A 22854-nucleotide genomic window follows, 5' to 3' on the forward strand; every position below is an offset into this window, starting at 1 on the left:
GGGAATGTGTCCGTGGAGAAGTTAATGGCTGGTGCAATGAGGGGAAAAGTAGACGTTCTATTTAATTCTGATTTTTTTGGCATTGACTGATACTGGGCAGTCTCTAGACTTGAGAATAGCTGACTTACCTCATAGGCAAGTGTGTTTGTAATTACTCAGGCTGATCCTTGTGCTGCCCTCCTCTGTCCCTGTTCTTCCCTCTGCTAGAGGTTCAGAGCTGGAAGCAAGCCCTCCTTGTACCGTGGTGGAGATGGACGCCAGAGAGGGAAAGCAGCCTCACAGAGGCCACACAGTGGCTGGAGCAGAGACAGAGCTGGGACCAAACTCCTCTTACTGTTCTGTGGCCTCTTGTGTCATCTCCCTTTTCCAAAATTGGATGGAAAGATGGAAAAGAAGTTTCCTTTTGGCTTGTAACTTTTTTTTTTCTTTGGAAGGACTTTGTGTTACACCGGTGTTAGGGGGACAAGGAGAGAAAGGCAGTACAGTAATGCTCAGAGCGCACGTGTTACGATGGAGAAGACGCAGGATGATGTGCAGAGGTGCCCTTCAGGTCTTGCCTCCTCTGTAAAACAGGCATGAAAAGCCGTGTCCTGGGCCCCTGGCAGGGCAAAGGTGGCATGCACATGGGCTAGAGAAGGCGAGCGCGCTTTGAAAAGTGTCAGAAACTATGTCAAGGTAAGGTCTACGTTTAAGGTCACAGTGACCACTTGCTGGCAGTTAACTCACCGTAAACACAGGTTTGGAAATCACTGGTAACAGAGAGAAGCCGGTCGGAAACAGAAACAAAACAACCCAACAGCAGCAGAAAGAAAAACCCAACAACAATAAAGTCTAAGTGGGCAGGGTGATGAGATGCCGCACCCCCCTGCGACCACCCGTCAGGATCCCTGGGGCTGCTGGCCGCGGCTTGGGCCTTTGCCTCTTCTTAAAGCCCCTGGGATCCCGGGTTACAACTGGGTCAGACTCCCTGAGGCCCAGGGGTCAGGCTGGGTGGCTCTGTGTGAATACCCGTCCCTCCTTCCTGGGCTGGGGACGACCTCTGACTAAGTAGCGCACTTGACTTCGTCCACTTTGAGGGCACCTGCTGGTGTAGGCAGGGCTCAGTGTAAAGTGATGGTTGAATTTGGTTTTGCTCACCTGTTTCTGAAGAGGGTGGACAAAACCTGTTTCTATGATTGCAGAAATTGTGTCACAGCCTCCAGTGTGGTGCAGGGAAACGCAGGGGGAGGGGGCTGGAAGGGGGAGGCTTAACTCTGCCTCCAGCTTCACTCTGTGACCTCAGGGAAGTCATCTTTCTCTGGGCCTCAATCGTATGATTCATAAAAGGAGGGGACTTGGAATCTGTGGTCTTTGTCCTGAGATGTTTCTGGGATTCTGGAGGTGCCCCCAGGCCAGGGTGAGGAGGCAGCGCCCTGGTGGGGAGCATGACCCCCAGTTCACCCAGACGGTCTCCACCTCCATGTTTCCTTTTGGGGTTCAGACAAAGATTTATTCTGAGGAAATCTTTCTGTTTGAAATTCCCTCGACCAGTGATTCTCCTTGGGACCTTCCTGGTTAACATATGCTACATATGCCATTTCTGTGACTTTACCTGACCTGCAGTGCCAGGGGGCTCTCTCCTCACTTTGAACAAACATGTTGTCTTATACCTGAGGTCCCTACCTCCTTGTCTCAGCCCTGCTCAGGGCCTCATGGTCTGCTCACCTGACTGTGGTTATTGTCCCCATATCTCCCCATCAGGTTGACACGGTGGCAGTTCTTGTACCAGAAAGCCCCCTTGTAGGACAGCGCACAGTTGGTGATGGCTGAGTCCGTGTCCTTGTCGAAGGTGGAGAAGGATCTGCCATTGTGGTAGGCCATGGAGTCACCTGGGAGAGAGAGGGTGGGACTGAGAACCAGCTGGAGCTTCCTTGTGGGCTGTGAAGGCAGTGCCAGGGTGACAAGTGAACAGCCCTGCGGTGGGCTGGCCTTGAACATTGGGCTCAGACTTAGGATGAAACACGGGCCTGGATGGGACGTGAGTGTCACCCCAGACTCATTTCTGATAGAAGCAGCATAAGGTGGTAGAAAAAGGGTCCAACTTCAAGTCTTATCTCTCACTCCCTGTGACCTCACGCAAGTCAAGCTCCTGCCGAACCTCAGTTTTCCCATCTATAAAATGGAACTAGCACATTGATTTGGTCCGCCTCGGAGGGCTGTTGGAACAATGACGAGGAAGGTAAATGCTAAACAGAGAGTGTGGTATGCTAACGGTCACGACTGTTGTTATCTTTATGATTGTTTTTGCATTTTCTTTCCACAAAGGAGCTCAGAGGGTAAGGTGGGAAATCTGTATTTAATAATGGTGTGCTTTCCCCCCAATACAAGTATTTAGAGCTATGCTTATAATTAAACCTTTCAGGCATTAGATGTCACCAAATATCCTGTGTATCGTACAATGATTTTTCAAAGTGTTTATGGGACCTTTTCCCTTATTCTTAGACAAGGAGCCCATTTGTATACAGTGCTATATGGAAATCTAGTTTGTAATTTAATGTATTGAATTTTAGGAGCATTTAAGCACCATTTTTTTTTTCTCTGCCCCCTCACTCCTAACCCTGACTAATGCTGTGCATAAAAATTTCAGAGCATTGAGGCATTCTATCCTGCCGTTTTGGAGCAAGTCGTCAAAGGGCCTTGGGTGCCTTTTTAACTGAGGAAGCTACCCAAGAGCAGTTAGATCCTGATGAAGTGAGATACCCTCCTGTGGAGGGGCTGGTTGCCGTCAGTGCACACAGGAGAGTGTGGCTTCCAAGGCTTAGCTCAGTGAAGGGGCATATTTCGGCTCATTTTCTGTTGGAAATACAGAGAGAGATGGATGGAGGCCACATTCCTGCAGCTCAGTGCCTTTGCTTGCTGTGTAACAATATCCTTCTTGCCTGAAGCCGTTTCAACAAAAAAGGTATTTATTGCCACGTAATAAAATGTCAGGATTCTTTGAAGAATGCAAGAATGAAAACAGTTTGTGCCCCTGGGTCTCTCTCTTCACTACCACCAGACTGATCTCTAAAGAGTTTGATCTCTCCTTAGACTGAGCCTGGCTTTTGGCAAATCTTACTGTGGAGACTTTCCCCATTGTGGGTGGGTTCTTCCAGGGCTGAGAGACTGGGGATGTGCTATAGCATCAGTGTCTTCTGTTTTCATAAAGGTAACCAAGAGCCACCCGGACTGGGCAGGGGTGGTGTGAGGTGGTCCCACCTTTACACCTGATCCCCCCCTTGTTACCAGGAACACCCGTCTGAAGCCAAGCTTGCACCCCAGGCCCACCTTCCGCCGGCTGTTACATCTTGAGCAAATCGCCAGATTCTCTAGGCTCAATTTCCTCATCTGTGTAATAGCAATATTTTCCTGGAATGTTTTTGTTGTTGTTTTGTTGTTTTTTGATGAGAATTAAAAGAGGGTAATGCATGTGAAATATCTGAGGACCTGAATGCATGTTGTTTCCTTATTTAGTTCTCCTTTAACGTGGAGCCAGAAAACCATACAAAGGCCATTTTAAATCAAAGAAACTTTTAAAACCTGTACTAGGTTATGTACCAGACAAGGAAAGAAGGACTGCTTGTGGGGTAGTGAGCTTCTGTCATGGAGGGTGCAAGCTGAAGCTGGATGGCCACGTGGCAGGAATGTCGTAGAAGAGATTCATCCAGTCAGGTGATGGAGTGGATTGTCTGTTACTCAAAGTGCAGCTGCAGACCAGCAATGCCACCAACAGTGGCATCACTAGGGAACTTGTAAGAAATGCAGTATCTGGATTCCACCCCAGATGTCCTGTGTTGGCACATTAATAAGATTCCCCACCCGAGTCAGATGTATGTAAATAAAGTTGAGAAGCACAAAAGTAGGTGAGAATTAAGGCTCTAAGCAACTGCTTTTCTCTCAGTCTAAAACTGATATCTCAAAATAGGTAAGAAAAAGATGTGTTTTTTGAGCAATGGTAGCCACAAATCCATCCTGATTGTCCTGATTCTCAACCTACTTCATGTTTCAGTGACCAAAACATCCGCTCAACTTTGTACAGTTATAGTTCTGCTGGATTAGCACCTAGTAGGGATTCAGATATTTGTTGACAAACGGATGGACTGATGAAGGAAGGAATGATGACTGGAGGAAGTAGCTGGAAACACAAGAAGGTTCTGTGGTTCCGTAGGCTCTAAGTGCGGCTGCCCCTACCTGCTGTCCCGCTGTACCCCTCCACCTTCAGTTTGTAGCGAGTCCTGGCGTCTCCCACGCTGAACCGGTCGTAGACGGCATAGGCTGTCTTCCCGTGGTCCCGCAGGTCTACCCGGAGCTCATACTGCCCTTGGGCTGTGATTTTGTTCAGGTTGTCCAGCCCTGTGGATGACAGGCAAGGGTTGCCAAAGAAGTGCAGTGACCAGCGCTGTCATTTCTACTCACCCTGTAAGAACAGCGACCCTGAAGAGGTTGGCATCACACAGACCTGGGCTAGCAGCTTGGTCTGCTCCTTGCTGCTGCACCACCCGGTGAGATGTATGCTGTTTCTGAGCCTTAGGAAAACTGGGTTGACATCTTTGCCCTGCCAACCTCCTAGCGTATTGTGACAATGAAAGGAGATAAGGTGGAGAATGTTCCTTTTAAACTCTACAGCTCCTTACAGGTGAAAGGCAATGGCCAGACATTCCCTGGTCCAGGCACTGGTATGAAGGACAGTGCCCTGTGCAGACAGGTTGTTGGAAATTGTGAGTTGCATGGATGGATGGATGGATGGATGATAGCATTATAGTGTTGGCTTGAGAGATTTCAAATTGCAGCTTAACTCTTTGTTGACTAGATTCCTATGGAAAACAACGTGAACTCTCTGAGGCTCTGTTTTTCCATGTACAAGAGGGGAATTTTGTGCCTTGTGAGGGCACTGTGAGGCTTAGAGGTTATGGCTATAAGGGACCCATGTCAGCACAGGACTAAAGTAGTAAAGGATACCAGTGAGGTTGCTTCTGTATATGGTCCAGTGATGGACTTAAGGCTAGGTTTATTCTTAAAGCCTGGATTTTGGCTCTCCTTTGATCAAGTTTTTATTTTTAGTGACCCAGAAAATTTAGTCTTTTTCATTGAGAATTTGATATTCTGTGTCGACCACCCAAGCTGTTGTTTCCTCATAATCCATTTTTCTCCCACATGTTGCTGTAGGTTAGGACAAATGACAAGGAGGGCAGAAAGGGGCATTTGGGACACAGCATGCAGGCCGCATTACCAAGCCAGAATTCTTCTTTTAGGTCCCCAAACCCAGCAGCGTAGGCCTTCCAGTTTCGGTAGAAGTCCTCACGTCCGTTTTTGCGTCTCAGGAATACCTATAAACATAACCAATGAATCAAGTGTGCTTAAGCTGTTGAAGGAAGAGAAGACATCTTTCTGAGAGGAAGAAGCATCCACTGTGGGAGAAGCACTCATCCCCGCCTGTGTCCCGCTTATTTGCCACGTGACTCAGGGCATGTCACCTCCCCTTTCTGAGTCTCAGTGTTCTCGTCTGAAAAACAGATTTGAAAACTACCGCCCAGCTTTGAGTAGTTGTGGTGTGTCAGCGTGGGTTCATCAGTTGTAACAAACGCACCACGCTGGTGCGGGATGTTGGTGTGCGGGAGGCCGTGCTGGTGGTACCCACGATGGGCTTGCTGACTGCTGCCATTATAGATCACACAGATGCTTTAGGATCAAATAAGATAAATTACAGGAAAACAGGGAACTGTGCTTTATCCTCAGCTTCTTTCCCATGTGTTTGTTTAAGAGAGAATTCCTGTGTCTCCATGTGACAGGCACTATCTTGCAAAACATCACGCACATTAGTGTCAGAGGGCACGGGGAAGATCCTTGCCCCTCCTCGGCCCTACCCCCGACTCCTGAGAGCTCTGGAGTCCGTTTCCATGACACTCACGATCCATCCGCCCCCGTCAGAGGCCATGTCACAGAAGACTTCCAGCTTCTGGGCCTTGTCGTTGTTCAGATAAATGGTGTAGAGGCCAGAGGTCGTGTCTCCATTCAGCATGGCTTGGGAGCAGTCCCTGGGGAATGGGTACAGGAGTCCAGCTGCAGGATGAGAAGAAAGAGTGACTCTCACAGAGCAGGACTGGAGTAGGACCTTTCAACTTGCAGCTCAGGGGCTCATTGACTAGATTCCTGTGGGCAAGCAGCCCAACCTCTCTGAGGCTCTGTCCTCTCATGTGCAAGCTGAGATAAAAGCTATTTTGCAGGGGTGCAGTGAGGCTTACAGGTTATGGGTATAAGGGGCCCATTTCAGTTTCTTATATTGATGGAAGCTCCAGTGATATCAGTGGGAGGAGAGCTGAGTCACTGTGAGGAGCGTGTGTCACGCTGACCTTCATCTACCTGGAACAGCCAGGCAGCACCTGATGAAAACCCAGGTACTGGCCAGGGTAGCAGGGTCTCCAGCACCCAGTGGGTGGCACACTGTGGGTCAGGGCACTCTGTTAGGCTGGATGCAGCTCTGTCTCTTCAGAGGATTCTAAAGCCAAAGATAAGGGCTCTAGTCCTGAACTTGACACTAACTTGCCTTCAGACTCTGGAGAAGTCTTTTAACTGCTGTGAGCACAAGAATGCCTGGGGAATTTCCAAGTGCAATAATGTGGTGCAGAAAATTAAAAGCTTGATAGAAACAGATGATCTTGGGGCTTAGCAGGTGGGCCGGAGAACTGATGGTCAAAGAAGTTCTTTTTTTCTGATCTGACCTCCTCACTGTACTTTACTTTCACCTGAGGCTGTATCCTTAGCTATTTTCTTGTTTATTTCATGGCCCTGCTCTGAGAGCATCTTTAGGGCACACTTATATTTTGTGTCCCCAGCCCCTGGAGTAAGATCTGGCAAAGAGGTGCTCTGTGCAGAGTGTGTGCAGAGTGACTAGAGGGCAGTGTGAAGGGCAGGAGGCAGCGCTGGGTACACTTTGTGTATGCCAGGGTCAGGGCTGTCCAGAGGCCCACTCTTCCCTTTCTCAGAAAAGGATGCTTCCTTCCTCTTCTCCACCAACGGAACAACTTGCATGTCTGCCATCTGCAGGGGACATCCAGTGGCAGGGTGGAGGGATGGTTCCCTGGTCCTGGGACACCTGAGCCTAGGGCTGACTCTAACTCACAGTATAACCCTGAGCAGGTCAGTTAGTCTCTGGGAGCCTCTGTTTCCCCGCCAGAAAACTGGGCGTGATAATCCTGGCCCACTGTACCAGCTTTGGGGGAGGACTGTTTGTGATTTTGATTATGAACATCCTTTGTACATGCTGACATGCTGCAGGAGAGAGAAAATGACACAGCTTATAATGAGCCCCTCAGTGGGCCACACTCTGGGCTGGTGTTCAAATACACTACAAGGACCCTCAGAGGTCTTTGTGAGGAAGGGATAGTCATTGATGCCATTATATAGATGAAGAAACTGAGGCTTGTAGAATGGCAATAACTTTCCTAAATCACTCAGAGCAAGTAGTGGAGGTAGGGACTGAATCCAGATGCTCTCACCGCTGGCCCTCCTCCCCTTTCGCCGTGAATCCTGTAACCTCCTGCACTCACATTCCTCCAGCTTTTAGGTAGAAACAGCGAATTGATTCATTTCAGAGATTTGGTGGAAACATGTAAAGTAGCAGTTGGAGGAGAAGTTGAGGGTTGGTTTAGTCTCATGAAGTTTGATGTCAAAGCTTGGCTGCCTCCTGAGCCCCTTACTTGTGGTGAAGACGGTCTGGACCACCTTGCTCCTCAGGGCCCCATTCAGTGCCTGAATCCTGGCCGTGTAGTGGGTTGATGGACTCAGCTCTGCCAGGCTGTAGGAGGTGGTGTCTGGACCCACGACGACTTCCTAAGAGCAGAAGGAAAATATAACAGCTTTTGGCTACACAAATCCTCAGAGTACAGACGGTGCATTCATTCATTCACCCATCCATATATGTCTTCATTCAAGAGGAATCCACTGAGCCCCACTCTGTGCCAGATTCCACGTTCACTTCTGGGATGTCAGAGATGGGGAGAGTGCAACATGAGCAAAGCTCCTGGGGCCAGAAGGGGCAGAGCAAACGCAAGTGATACGAGGAGGCAGTGCCCTCCCTCAGCCACACTTCAGTCAGGGGAGCAGTACAGGAGGTGGGCAAGGATCAGATTACCAAGGGCCAAGCTATGGAATTTGAAGTTTATCATTATAAGGAGCGGAGGTTCCTGAAAGGTTTTTGAAAAAGTGAATGGCATGAGCTTACCTAACCTGGTGGCAAGATGAATCACACCAAGGGCAAAGGTTTAGACTTTGAGACCAGTTAGGTCAGTGGTCCCTCGTATGGCTCATTTTCATAGCCCTCTGGGAAGCTCTACCGTAAAACAGTGCCTGGGCTCTATCCCAGAGCAACTGGATCACAAGAGTCAGAAGTGGAGCCTGACCAGGGATATATTTAAGTAGCTCCCCGATGATTCTGATGCACGGTCACTTTGGGGCTCTCTTGAGTCAGGAGGTAATTACAACAGCTCAGGGGCATGGATGGCATGGTGGCAGCATGAGCTGACCCCGCCCGTCTCTTTTCTAGAACAGGGATGTCCAGGAGAGGCAGATGTGTATGGTGGCTGCAGGCTGCTGTGTTCTGACTACGCCTGCAGATTATGACTGGCCACTGTGCTGCTGCCCAGAGGACCTGATCGGTTTCAGTTTTGCAGGAGATCCTCTTTCCTTTCGAATCCTCTTTCAAGCTTCAGGTGCCTGTGAAATCACCTTTTAGCAGATGACCTTGGTATCAGGGGATTGGAATTCAAGCTACATTTCTAGCAAACCAAACACAACAGTGCTTTCTACAACCTGTGAACACAACCAACTGGGTTTAGGCAATAATGAGTCAGTGTGGAAGCCCCTGAAGGTTCTTTCTTGTCCTCACAACTGGGAAAGTGAAGTTATCCTGGTTTTTCCAATAGTGGAGCGGGAGGTAGGTTCAGAGGACTAAGAGACTTGCACTCACTCCATAAATTGTTGGTGGCAGAGGATGGTTCTGCATCCTGTCTCCTAATATGCTGTCCAGGACTCTTTCCTCCTACACCAGGCTGATTTTCTTGAGTGAAACAGATATAGCTGGGGACTGGACATGCCGGAAAGTAAACCTTGGTGAGTGCCCATTTGATACTAGTGACGCAGTGACCTTTGTGTGGCCCCCAGGTCTGGTCCTTGGGGAAGGATCAGGTACAAAGCTTGGTTCCTTGAATTACTTGGGGATACAATAGCCTATCAGCTTTCTAAACTGGTGTGCAAAGTAGTTTTCTAGGCATTTAGGGTAGATGGAAATGAGACGGATGACTTCAGGTAAACAGTGAGTCCTAGAATGCCTGAACAGGAAGGGCCCTTAGAGGCTGGTGAGTCCAGTGCACTCATTTTACAGATGTGAACACTGACACCCAAAGAAGATGAGAGGCTTGCCTCCGCTCACACAGTGAGTTAGTTCATTGTTATAAGCATTCCAAGAAAGTTGTGACAGTAACTAGAAATGTTTGTCCTCTTCTGGTTAAACGTGGCATATTGAACACGCCAGTTTATATGCTTCTGATACCCACTAATTTTAGGGATATAAAGTGTAAACCCACGAGGATGAGGGAAATGGCAGAGGAGACAGCAGCAGGCATGTGATATCACCAGAATCTTGATGGACGGAAAGTGTGAGGTGGAGTGACAACTGAGGCGGCAAAATGGAGAAAGCCGGGAGCTAATTAACTAGCGGGTGGAGTCAGTCAGAGGCTGTTTGATGAGTGCCACAGAGCCCAGCAAGTTCAGGAATGGCATGTATGCAAAAGCAAAGATTCCTTTGAAGGCCAGTGTAGGGCGTGGCTGAACAAAGATTTGTTTAAAACTTTGTGTAATAAACAGATCCCCAGCTCTGTCCGTTCCCCAACAGTCTGCATGGCTGTCCTTCCTGGCCCAGATGAAGGGCTGAGGTCTCCTTTCTGGAGAGGCTGAGCCAGAGAGGAGTCTGTGGATTCAAATCCATCAGGCCCAGCTGGGGGGTTGGGGGGAGGGTCTGGGGTGCTGCACTGAAAACAGAAGAAGTGAAGGTTTGTAAGAGTGGGAGCCCAGGCTCCTTCTCCAGGTAGGCTCCTGGCAGCCTGCTTTGAAGAAGTTGAAGGATTCTCCAAGGAGACTGATGAGTTTGAGAGAAAAGGCTCACAGTATTGATTTTCGGGAGACCCCCAACAAAATTGCTGGGTATTTGCCCAGTCACTCTACAGCGAGCCCCATAGTGGACAAGCCCTGTCTATGCAATGAGAGCTCCCAGCCAGCCATTTCATTCTTGGCTCAGCACAGAAGGACCAACAGACATCAGGTGGAAGTCTCCAACATGAAAGATGGAGACCCAAACCAAACAGCAGTGAACCAGAAAAAAGACCCTGGAGGAAACGCTGTACAGGCTGTAGAATAAAATGCCAAGAACATTTATTCTTAGAGATGAAGAGAAGAAGATAGACGAAATGCAAATAATATGCTAGAAAAAAGATCAAGGTGCAGAAAATAAGTAAAAGATCTTGGAAATGTAAGGATGATGACCAGAATTACAAATTCAATAACAAGTTTAGAAGGTGAAGGTTAGAAGATTTCTTTTACTTGTGTGAAAGTCTAAAGTTAGTTCAGATTAAAAAGAAAAAGAAAAAAGTTCATAGATAGAGAAAATAAATAACAATAGTTGTAAACAGTTGATGTCATAAGAACGTGGTGATACATAGTTCAGTATATAATGGAATGATGCCATCTGTGAGATAATATATATGGCAAAGATGCAAAAGAAAACATTAAAGGACAAAGAGTCCAGCTCCTAAAATCTCCTCAAGTCTTGTGAGCAGTGGCTCTTGACCTTGGCTGGCTGTCAAAACTGGAGTCTGGTTAAAATGAGACAGGGAGGCTGGAGCGTATGATTCAGAAGGTCTGGCATGGTGTCCAGTTCCTACTAAATTTTTTCCAGCTCCCTAGTTGCACTGGGGTAGGAGAAATAGCATCCAGATCATTCTTCCCTACTTTGAGGACCATGTAAATGTTTCACCCAGCAGTGGGGAGTTGTTTATATACTTCAACATACCTTGACTGTACCATCCACGGATTCATACACCAATAGGTAACCGGTGACAGAGGCTCGGGAGGGTCTCCATGTGAGAAGGGCACTTTCCGACTGAACGTCGGTAGCAGTCAAGTCTCTTGGAGAATCGAGGTCTGGAGGAGATGAGACATTTAATATCAAATACGTTAGCACGTGTAGAACAAAAGTCCTTGACTAGGTATTAGGAGGTCTGAGTTCAAGTCCTTTCCCTACCATTGACCTGTATACCTTGGGCAAAACCTTCCACATCTGTAAATGAAGAGATTGATCCACGTGATTTCCAAAGACTTACACTCTCTGTGGTTCATTTCATCCTAAGGGCCACATTTTCCTGAGCCCAGTATGATCTTGATTGGTTTTGGTTGGATTTGGGGAGGAAGAGAACACAGCTGAGAACACCGCTACAGCATCATTACTTTTCTAAAGAAGAGGATGGATGAATGCTGTTGTTGGTGCTCAGCTCTGCTCAGAAGACATTTCCTCCATTTCTCTGACTGCTGCAATTTGTAAAAAGATCTCAATGTATAAAAACCCAATGGACATCTAGGAAAAGTTGCCTTTAAAATCTTTCTGTTAAACATATTTCCCTGCCTAGAATATGGATCATTAAATCTTGGGTTTAGGGCCAGTGGGGACTGGTTTTCCACTTAAAAAGCCTTCCTCTTAAAATCATTTCCTGGCCCGTGGGGAGAGCAGGGTCATTTCAGTTCAAAAGGAAATGGTTCTTAAGGCCTTGATCGAGTGGGCACTGGTGAATTTAGCTGATACTGACTGTCATCATATTTCAAGGATTTGACTTGAGGAACAAGAGTTGGGGAAGGTTACTGTTAAAGACAGAGGCTGTGGGTGGGCTTCTTCCAGCTCTGAGTGCCCTTGTACCTGTTGTGAACTTGGTGCTGATGGTCGAGCTCTTCTGGGGCCCTTTCTCTGCAAAGATCCGCAGCGTGTATTCCGTGGCAGGCTCGAGATTGGTCAACGCGTACTCCACCGTGTTCCCAGACACCGTGCGTGTAATTTCTGGCACTAAACAGGAAATACACACAGCAGGGCAGTTACCTCTCCCTGTCTGGGCCATCAGAGGACTTGGCCGACAACGCACACACCTTCTTCTAACACAGAAACTCTCAGTGACCCTGCAGAAAAGCAGGTTTGATTTCTGAGATGACTCATACCCCTTTCTCTCTTCTGAGCGCTCGTTTCATATACAAAGGATTTATCATGTGGAGACTGGATTTTTCCAGGCACCAAATCAGAAGGAAGGGGAACTGGGGGTTAGGAGACTTTTCCACATGGTGCTGCTAAGACAGCTTTGCAGCTGAGGCCTTGGAACCAGTTAGAAGAGAGTCAGAGTCACAGGTAACAACTCCAAGCCTCAGGTTACCCAAATTGAATCTGTCCCATTGCTTGCTCATCTCCTTTCTTCCTTCCTTCCTTCTTTCTTTCTTTTTCCTTCCTTCCTTTCTTTCTCTCCCCCGTCCCCTTCAACTTCCTCTCATGTCCTTTTATAATTTGCCAAATGTCTAATCATTAGGCTGGGGGATCACAAAAATCAGGCAATGCAGACACACCAGAGCCTGGTTACTGCCTCTCAGTCCCACTGAGTCAGGTCCAACAGTGGGCACCAAACCATGGTGCCCAGGTGTATATGTTTATTTCCTAACTGTACGTGACCGACCATTCTGGCTTGCCAAGGACCAAGAGGTTTCCCAGGCTGTAGGACTTACAGGGCTAAAACCAGGAAAAGTCCTGGGCAAACTGGAATGAACTGGTTACTCACTCATCATCCATGACCCCTGCCCCCTACTTCTGGATTAGGGTATTTTCTATGCCTGCATCCACAATTTCCATGATTCCCATGACCTATATTCTAATTTATTTTAGGTGATACAGCATCATCTTTCCTGACATCGTATTTCCTGTTCACAGGGAATATTTAAAAATTGAAAAGTGGAAAGAATAAACCCAAGCTTCCCTCTGACCCGACCACATCTTTGCTCCGTCCTCTCAGAGAGCTCTTGTAAGCGGTTGCCAGGGCTGAGTTAGGATTTTCAGAGCCCCCAGTGCAGATTATGGTGCCCTCGCATATTGTCACTGAAAGTAAAACAACACTGAACCATAAAATGTGAAACTCACATATACTTTGAGTTTAAAATAGTAACATGTTTTTTCTAGTCTTGCTTACGACAGAAGTATGGATTTGTTCACTCAAAAGGAATCTCTCTTTTTTTCTTCTCTCTTATTTGTATTTAATTTTGCGTTCTGGTGGCTGTAATCTGCTGGTGCCCCAAACAAGTTTTTAATCTGCCAATTGAGTAAATTAACACAGATAGTGCAACGACAAGGAAATAATTACTGATTTTTTCAACCACATTTGCTCTAACTGGCCTCCTTTGTGGCATCCGAGAAACCCAGGCTCCCCAGAGCCACCTGAAATAGTCTGTTTAAGATTTTAGACTCTGGACTCCTTCTTTGTGAGAGACGAGAGCTGCTGCCCAGAGAGGGTGACTCACTCTGACGGCAGAGGGACTAGCAGGAGAGCAGGCGCAGGCTGGGGAAGTGTGTGGAGGCTAGAGGTGCATCCTCTGTTTTTCTTTAAATGGCCTGCTGGCCTCCCTTGATATCACCACAGTGTTGAGGCTTTTTCACTTGACGACAAGCAGAGGAACTGGGTAGGGCCTCCCTTGCTACCACCTGAACAGGCCCCTCCACCCCCACCCACCCAACCCATGAGTCTGTTCTGAGGTGGCAGTTGAGAGCCACAAGGACATTGCTGGACTTTCCAACCTACCCATGCATTTTTGCCACTATGTACCAAATGTGGCAGGAAGAAGGGAGAATGGGAAGAGTTTACAGCAGGACAGCCATTCCTCTGAGTGTGGAGGGTCTTGGACACGACCTTACCTCTCTCCCCTGTGTAGGAGATGACATAATTGTCCACGGGGGCGATGGCTGGCTGCCACATGGCCAAGGCTTCTGAGTCAGTGATGTTGGCTGTCACCAGGCCAGATGGGCTATCCAGAGCTGCAAGGGAAGATGGAGATGTGTTGGAGAGCTAGGCAGTCGGGGTAGGACATCAGACCACAGCTGCTTTGCTGTCTGTGCTGCTCCTGGACTCCTGGTATGGGACAGTGTCAGAAGCACGGAAAGGGCAGAGTCCTGACCTTGGAGCCGGGATGACTTGGGTTTGAGTCATGACTCCTTCCCTTGCTAGCTGGGTCACCTTGGGTCTCTATTTCCCCACCTGTAAAATAGGGATAATAATTCTGTCCGGCTTTGTCTTTGGTGTTGCTTTGATTTTCCCACGACCTTCTAGGTGGAAAGGTGCCGTATGAACGGGAGAGGGCTGAACACGTGATCAGGACTGTCATTGTAGTTCATATCACTTTCCGCAGAGAAAGGACTTAAAAAGCTGGACATGTACAGAGTAAAGGCTGCCTGCAGCTTCTCTGGCTTTGAACAATATCTCTGGTTAGGTGGCCTGTGGATAACATGGAGCCTGGCCAGTGGTCCCGGGCTCTACCTTGGCTCCTGTGTCTGCAATCTCTGTGCTGTTGTGTCACCTTCCTTCTCCAAACCTCACTTTCTCAGTTGTCAGAGGGTGGCTGCTGTGAGAACGAACTAGTCAACGTCTGTGAAGTGTGCGAGGGGGGCACTTAATAACTGCAGTTATTAGTAATATGCCTATTTAGGTTATTGGGAGTCTTCCATACAGGTTCCAGGTGACTTGTATCGAGAAGGGATGGATATTCACAGGGCGTTGGCCTTTTTAGTTGATCTCTGCTACAACCCAACATCCCTTTCTTAGAAACCAACCTGAAGATGACTAGTTCCCTCGTGCGTTCACACGTATGACTCAGTTACTCCGACGACAGCCCTGGGAGGATGGAGGGCAGCTGTCATCAGCTCACTTTGCAGAGGAGGGGCCTGAGCCCCAGGGGATGAAATGACTGGCCTTGGAGTCAGGAGGGGGCAGAGTAATTTGGGAGGCCCACACCAACCACTCTAAATTCCTTCCTGTTTCATCTTGCACGTACAGAATCTGCTTTAATGAGTGAGGACAATGGGGCCTCCGGAGGAAACACATCCAGCATTTGCAGTCCGTTGCCGTGGAGAACCGTGAATGAAAGATTTCTAGAGGGGAAGCAAGGGACTGTGTGGCAGGGTGGACAGGATTCTGGGTTCAGATGGGTGGTTTTAATTGCGTGTTAGCAACCCTTTTAGACTATTAGGATATTTTTAAAGTTTCCTATGAGGCCCATTCTTTGGATCCCGTAATGGATTAGGCTGGATAATTGCTCATATATCAAAGGATAAATTGTTTAGAGACATGGCTGCCCAAAGAGAAATTTTCCACTTCACTCTCCTTCAATGCAATTCATTATTTCCTCCTCCTTACAGTGTGCTGTACAAATCAGGTCATAATAGGAAAATCATCCTTTAATTTAGAAGAACACAGAGTTTGGAGTTAGACTGACCTAAGTTCAAATTTGCTTCTAGCATTTACTAGTTACATGGACTTGGCCAAAGTATGTAATTACCGCAGGTCTCAGTTATTTCTTCTGTAAAATGGGAAGGATGACGGCTATGGGGATTACATGGGAAGGGCCTGAAATACAGTAGCTGCCAGATGGAGAGCAGTTACTTTGTAGCTATAGTGACCCCTTATGCGTCTGTGTGAAGCATCTGCAAGAAAGGATCCTCGCAGTGGTCCCAGCACTATCTGGGAAGGGAAGGAGGTGGATTCATGCATTCAGTCATTTATAGTTACAGATGCTCTATGTATACACTTTCGCATGGTTCTCATAGCATCCTGCACAGGAGGCAGAATTGCACTCACTTTACAGGGAAGGAAACTAGACCCTCGAAAAATTAACTGACAGCTCATGCATCTAGATGCGTGCATTAGGATTTCCATCAGGTCAGTATGACTCCCCAACTTGTGCTCTTGTTCCCACAGCACCCAGGAAGCGGCAGCCCAGGGGGGTGGAGGATGCAGTCTAGGTCACCTAGCTCATGAGAGGATAGAGATGGGCCAGAAATGAAGCCTCAGGTGCTCCAAATCCAGCCCACTTTCTGCTAGAGTTTCCTAAATAAAAACTTTTTTCTAGCTGCTGAATCATGAGAAATGATGCTGAAGGTGAGAAAAATACCTGTGGTGAGTGTCCCTGAGACAGGCTCGCTCTCCTCAAAGCCTTTCACGGCGATGACGCTGACCAGGTACTCCGTTCCAGGTAAGAGTCTCAGCAGCCTGGTCTGAGTCTTGGTCCCATCCACAGTTACCACCGAGGGTGTGCCTGGAACACAGTAAGGCAAAGTGGGGAATGGTGAGCCTCACTGAAACTCATTCACCGTTGCCCCAAGTATGGGTGTATCCGATTTGGCAATGAAACTGTATCTTTATCCAGTACCATTTTCTTGACTTCTCATTTGCTCCTGCCCTCTGGCATAAGAGAAGAGCTTTTACTTTTTGTATAATGTTTTTTCCATCCATGCAGATGCCAAAACCAAGCCAGTAGAGGGAAAAACATGAGGTCACAATGTGCTAAAAATGGCAAGTTTCCGTTCAGTAGAGAGCTGGCATGTTATACAAATTTTATTTATCTTTTTTTCCCACAAAGAATATGGGAAACTCACTGTGTAATGTATATCTGATAATGTTTAACCCATCGTCTTAGCTTAGGAATATGTAGACTCCCCCCCTTATTAGCAAAATTCTACTATTGAAGAAGACGGTCATGGTCAAGTCTGTACTCTAACATTTATTAAAAAGTCCAAAATTTATTATTTCTTAGAATTTGGGGGCTAATGAGGAGCTTGTGTATTAGCTGGCCAAACTCCCCACAGAGATTCTACAGCATTTCTCTGAAGAGGTTGTCAGCCATCCTCTCTGTACACACTTCCAGTAACAGGGAACTCACGACCTTCCAGAATGTCTTTAGACGGATTTGACTGTGCTCCCCTGACCCCCGTGGTGTCTGTTACAGCCCCTGTGCTCTGAAGCAGAGCTCCTGACTCTGCTAAGTCACTGCTCCCCATCCTGCGCTGAGGCAGACAGATGTTGGAACCCACAGGCAAAACCTCACGTATATCCAGGTTAACACTCATGCAGATGGGCGTGTTCAAAGAGAAAAAAGCCACTGGATTTAGAGTCTGTCATTGTGTGAAAACATTATTGGGGAACTACTAATCGTAGAATTTTAGGATTTTGAGACTGGAAACAGTCTTCATTCATAGTATGACCCTTCACAAAATAGTTTCTTCCAAACATCTCATAGTACTTTACAAATGAAGTCTATCCAGATGATCTTAAATACAGAGAAGCATTTTTCTTTGGCCATGATGTTTGGAAGTTTGGAATTATTAGGGTCTCTTCACTTTCCCACTCAAACCCTCTAGCTCCTCTTCCTCCCCATGCACCCCACCTCCCTGGCCACATCCCCGTACCTCCTGAAATGGGCACATAGGTGATCCGGAAGCGCTCCACCTGGGCAGTGGGTGCCATCCAGCTGACAGTGGCTGAGTTTTCAGTGATGTTTGAGAAAATGATTTCCTTCGGGGAGCCCATGGCTGCCAAGGAGAAAGCACAGGAGAAACCCAGAAAAGTTAACTATCTTGTTCATCAGTGATTCTTCCAGAATTTCTTATCCATGAGAACTCAGCCCCCAGTTCGTATCTGAGCTAATTTAGGATGGAGAACGTGGTGATCTGTGGTCACGTTATGACTTGGTGGAAACAATTGTTCTTTCATTTAGGTACAGGGCCCGGGTTGTAGAGCTGCCATTTGGTTTCATTCAAGAAGAATGTTAGCACCACAGCTGACGTCTAAGGAAGTGAGGGTGAGTGAGTGGTTTCACAGCTTGGAATACATCCTCCTTTAATTTTTGATTTTTAGCATTTTTCAACCTTTGCTCTTTAGTTTCTTTCATTAAATGATACCAAGACTTGACAATTGTGCAGTTCTTTGCAATTTCTAAGGATTAACTCTCACTTGGAAACCACTGAGAACATATGGTTGTAGTCATTTTACAGAAGGCTAAACTGAGACCCAGTTCTCCAGTGAACTTTCTTGTGATATGACCTTTCTAAGTGCCAGGACTGGGCAGCAGAACTGAGCACAGCCCTGAGCACAGCCCCAAGCACAGCCCCGATTTTGGAAATAATGTTCACATGGAAACTGGCCTCGACAAACCCATTCCCAGAACAGGATGGAGGTCCAGAGCTGGAGGAGCAACTTCAGACCCATCTCCAAAGCAAACACCGCATGGACATTGGGTCTACCTGCAGGAAAAGCCATGCCCAGGGGACAGTTTCTGCTATGTAAATACTTCCCCTGCAAACCAGTTACCTTTGGCTTTTCTCTGCGCATTTTTTGGCTTAGCTTTTTGCCCTCTTCAGCTGACTATGCTTAACCATAGAATTCAGGAAGCAATTTTCAGGTCTCCAGGGAGCTCATTTCCTCATCTTTTCCCTTACAACCCACATTGATCGTTAAGTTCTGAAACCCACAGCCCACTTCAGGGAGTTTTTTCTCTCTCCATCGCTGTCTTTTTCTCTCTTCCTATGGTGTTCTCCTGTGGTCTGGTAGCCACCCCTAGACTCTGGGGCTGCCTGAGGTTTTGTCCTCTCCTTGGAAAGCTTTGGAAACCGCAAGCGCTCTGGAGCCTGGAAGATGTTGATCGTCCAGATACCCTTAACCCTGGGGCAGTTCCCTTCACTTCTGTGAGCCTCAGTTGCTCCATCTTTCCCCTGGGAAGAGTGGTGCCCACCCTCAGGAATGTTTTGAGGATTAGTAGAGATAATGGATGTAAAACCCCTAGCATAGAATCTGGCACTCTGGAAGAATTCAGCAAACATGCTCACCCTCTCTCTCTCTCTTTTTTCCTTTCCCATATGACTTTTTCCTCCATTTGCCACCTACAATCTGAGATAGCCCCCAGGAAAGATCTAGATGAAAGCTGAGTAAAAAACCCAATGAGGTATGTAAACTCAGGCACTGGGACACTGCTACTGCCAGCCTGGTCCACTCAGGCCTTCACTGACTGTGAGCCTCACTAGGACAGAAGGTGTATGTTGTGGCCACAGCTTTCCTCTCTAGATCCTGGTTTTCCCATCTGCAAAATGGCGATATCATCTGCCCTTAGAAACCATAAGAATCAGTAGCTGCATCTGTCATTCAGTCCTGAGGGATGTGCTTGACAAAAGTGACAGCAGAAAGATAGCCATGTGTAATCTGAAGAGTGGCACAGTAGTGGTGGAATTCAAGGGGCAGTGGTGTTTCTGGACAACAGGCCTTCCTAGGTGTGGAAGTCTGTTATTTTAGCATGTGTCCCTTTGCCATAAATAGGGACCACAATTCTCTAGCACTACCATGGAGGTCAGTGGGAAACTGAATGTTAGCCTCACAGAGCAACTAAATCATACCTATTGAAAAGTTGAGAAGATCCAGGAGAGGTGATGCCTTTGTCTCTCTTTCCAAGTGAACTCTTTTAGTTGTCAATAAAAATTCCATTAGGGAAACATTTGGAGTTGCTCGAAAGTTTCAAGGTGGTTGAAAAGGACTTCTATCTGTTCTTGGCTTAAAACATTGCCTCCCAAAATCTGGGGTACATATCTTTAATAATGTAACCATTGACAATCATTTAAAAAATTATTTTCCCTTCAACATATTTTTATTAAATACTTAATATGTGTGAATCCTGTGCTAAACTAAGGGGACAGTTACTGTAGCTGGTGTGATTTAATAGCAAGATTTTGGAGGTACACCAACCTGGGTTTGAATTTCATTCTGGCCTTACCAGCTAAAAAGTCCCTTAGGTCTCAGTTTGCACATCTGTGAAACGGGGTTGAATGTGGCACTCATCTGGGTCTGTCTGTGTCATGTGAATCAGTGAGGTAAAGTGTATCAGTTTTCAGCTGTATGTAGCAGGAAGCAAGTGCTTTATAATTGGTGGTTATCATCTTTATAGTTTGTGAGATTCAGAGTCGAAGGCGCTAAGCATAAAGAGCCTGGTTCATTTATTACTGGGCAGGTGTCTGTGCAGACACAATACCATTGCAGCTCTGTGGTGTTTGGTTTCAAGTGCATCTGAACTGGACCTGAGTGGAGGGGCTGGGAGGCTGCCTGGCTCGGGAAGGTGAAGTAAGGCAGGAGTGGGGCACATTCTGGGAGCTGGAAGAAGGGGCATTGATTGCTGTCTTGACCTTGCTGGTAAAAGGGAGTGGCAGGGGTGTATGTTTGGGGGTGGCGATGGGGCCAGTTAAAGAAGCATTTCAGGGTCCTCAGTACCCTGAGGTGAGTTCCAGAAACCTCCAGAAGAGAATGACAAAGTCATCTTATTCTGTTGTTGGATTTTGAACTATTTTCTGTCTATTCTGGGGACCCTCCAGATGGTACATAGAGGCATGTTGGCATTTAACTCCCCAGAGGCAAGAGAATCTCTTGGCAACTCTGGGCTCCCCAAGAGGGACCACAGCTGTTCTGAAGAAGTGGCTCAAACCATGGAGGGGAAGAGGAGCCACTGAAAAATGCAGAGATCGATAGAGGAACAAACAACTTACAACCTAAGTGTCCGTCAACAGGGAAATAGTTAAATAAGGTATATGGGATTTTTCTGAGATCTGTTAATAAGCAAGAAACACAGACATACACCCCAATGTGTGGAAGAGTAGGTATATTAACCACTGTGCCAAAAAAAAAGGTCAGAAAAAAAGAACGTCTATTTCTGTCTAACCTTGTCTGTTTGTATAGACTATTTCCACGATGGCTGCCTCTAGATAGAGCAACTGTGTGGCAGGGACACGGTAGAATAGACACTTCATTGTATATCATTTTTTTAGCTTTTGAATTTCGAACCAAGTGGGCCATTAAAAAATGAAATTTACATTAAATCACCCAAACATAATAATAGCTAATACTGTTACAATGGGCAAGGAAACTAAATACTCGACATTTCATGATCTGACATAAACCTCATGGCAGACCTTTGAGTTAATTCTTTTGGCCAGATGAGGGGACCAAGGCTCAGAGGGGAAAGGAGAGGTAAGTGGTAAGAGGGAGAGCAAGGATTAGACTCCAAGGGATCTGGCCAGAGGCTGCAGGCTTAACCACTAGGCTGCACTGCCTCTGACCAACCTCTCTGCCCCTGGGGCACTCAGGGCGGGCAGCTTGTGCTCATGGGGTGAGAGGAGAACCTGAAACAGCTGTTACAAGGAGAAAGAGGAACAGAACATCACAGAGGAGGGTTTACAAGGAGAAAGGATGAAAAACAAAATGGAAGCTCTGTGAAGCTGATGAGGTGAATTAGACGTCTGCCGTGTTCAAGAGTCACCTCTCCTGTCCTCTCCAAGTACCAGAGCACAGGCATGTAGGCACACACGTGCACACAGACACAGACAGACTTCTCTTTGGCTGTGAAATACAAGGCCCCAGAGAAATAAATCAAAGAAAGGGCTATCCTAAGGAGCCTTTTCTTTTGTTCTTAAAAAAAAAATCTTATGATTATTCATTCTCTTTTCGCTTTAGAACTGCAGGGCCTAGAAAAAAAGATAAGCCAAACAAAATCAGTGCTTAGAAGTAAACTTTGAAAAACAGTGTTTATAAACCAGGGTCAAAATCAGGCTGTGCCTCTGATCTGCAGTTGTTTTATGGGAAGCCCACGGGGAGGAGGAGACAAGGGCCTGTGTGCCAGAGATAGGGTGTCGGTGTTAATAAGAAGCAGGGTATTTCCTCTGACTGAATTGCTGCCTGGATCTCAGCATTTTCTCCACATCTGCAAATACTGATTATCACTATGGCTTCTTGATATCAGGTGGCTTCCTGGAGCTTATTAGGTCTGAAACTTGAAATCACAAAATACTCATCTCTGGACAAAGGGAAGAAGGTTTTGGGTAGTGTAAGTGCTCTGTGCTGGTCGGAGATGGCAAGCATGTGTGTTTGTTTGTTGTCTGTCACCCAGCCTGCTTCTACTTAATAGTATTAAAATCAGTTGGTGTTTGGGTTCTACCCGAGATCTGGCTGTGTGACCTGAGGCAAATCACTTCATCTTTCTGAGTCTCAGATCTTCGTGCCTACACTGAAGAATCTGGGCTACTTCATTTCTCAGGTCCCTTTTACCTCTCCCTGTTTTGTGATTCTTTCTTCTGGTTCCTCTTTGAAGCAGCTGTTTCTTGAGAACTCTGTATTTCCTTCTCTCCCTCAGTTTCCTGAAGGAATTCACCCTCCTTTTTGAAGGTCTTTCCTTTTCTCTTTAAAGAGTCATGTTAGTATTATTATTCTAAACAGTCATATTATTAGCCATCTTTTTTTTTCTCCTTGAAACAGCTCATATTGGCAAGGATTTTCATTTCTCCCTTAGTGCCTTTTAGATTTGCTATGAGTATAAAATAAAATTAGTGAACTTCGTGAAGAGCAGCCTGTCAGCCTTCCCAGCTCCCTCTTTTTTGCTTCTTGATCAGGGTACTGACTATTCACACACAACATTTTATAAGTCTTAATCTTTATAGGTGGGGATACCACTTCTCCAGTATTCCCTGCCTGGTGTGAACATTTGACCAAAGAATAAGGAAGTACATCTCTGGATAAAACATGATAGGTAGGCGGAAGGGTCTTTGGAATTTAAAAACAAACAAACAAACAATGATTATAATGATTGTCTTAATGACAACAATGAAAATGTTAGTAGTTCTCAATTGCTGAGCCCTTGCTTTGTGCCAGGCCCTCTCTGTGGGCTTTCCATGAATTATCTCATTTAATCCTC

At 46.7% G+C, this 22854-nt stretch overlaps 1 protein-coding gene and 1 long non-coding RNA gene across 5 annotated transcripts in view; one reads left to right on the forward strand and one right to left on the reverse strand.

Annotated features, from left to right (window-relative positions):
• Positions 1-22854, reverse strand: part of TNC (tenascin C) — a 91192-nt gene that overhangs the window by 1583 nt on the left and 66755 nt on the right. For all 4 annotated transcript variants that reach the window (XM_015245355.3, XM_031677466.2, XM_072959998.1 and 1 more), the window contains 10 exons: positions 17543-17665; positions 16249-16392; positions 14000-14119; positions 11978-12121; positions 11081-11211; positions 7716-7848; positions 5927-6078; positions 5249-5345; positions 4210-4371; positions 1705-1868 (listed from right to left, as the gene is read on the reverse strand). In XM_015245355.3, coding sequence (XP_015100841.2) covers positions 1705-1868; positions 4210-4371; positions 5249-5345; positions 5927-6078; positions 7716-7848; positions 11081-11211; positions 11978-12121; positions 14000-14119; positions 16249-16392; positions 17543-17665 — 1370 coding nt within the window. The remainder of the gene's footprint in view (positions 1-1704; positions 1869-4209; positions 4372-5248; positions 5346-5926; positions 6079-7715; positions 7849-11080; positions 11212-11977; positions 12122-13999; positions 14120-16248; positions 16393-17542; positions 17666-22854) is intronic.
• LOC140696144 (uncharacterized) overlaps positions 17704-22854 on the forward strand; it is a 31629-nt gene continuing 26478 nt past the window's right edge. The window contains exon 1 of the long non-coding RNA XR_012072227.1: positions 17704-17934. This is a non-coding gene — a long non-coding RNA (uncharacterized lncRNA). The remainder of the gene's footprint in view (positions 17935-22854) is intronic.

The sequence above is a fragment of the Vicugna pacos genome, chromosome 4, assembly GCF_048564905.1.
Source record: "Vicugna pacos chromosome 4, VicPac4, whole genome shotgun sequence".
NCBI lineage: Eukaryota > Metazoa > Chordata > Mammalia > Artiodactyla > Camelidae > Vicugna > Vicugna pacos.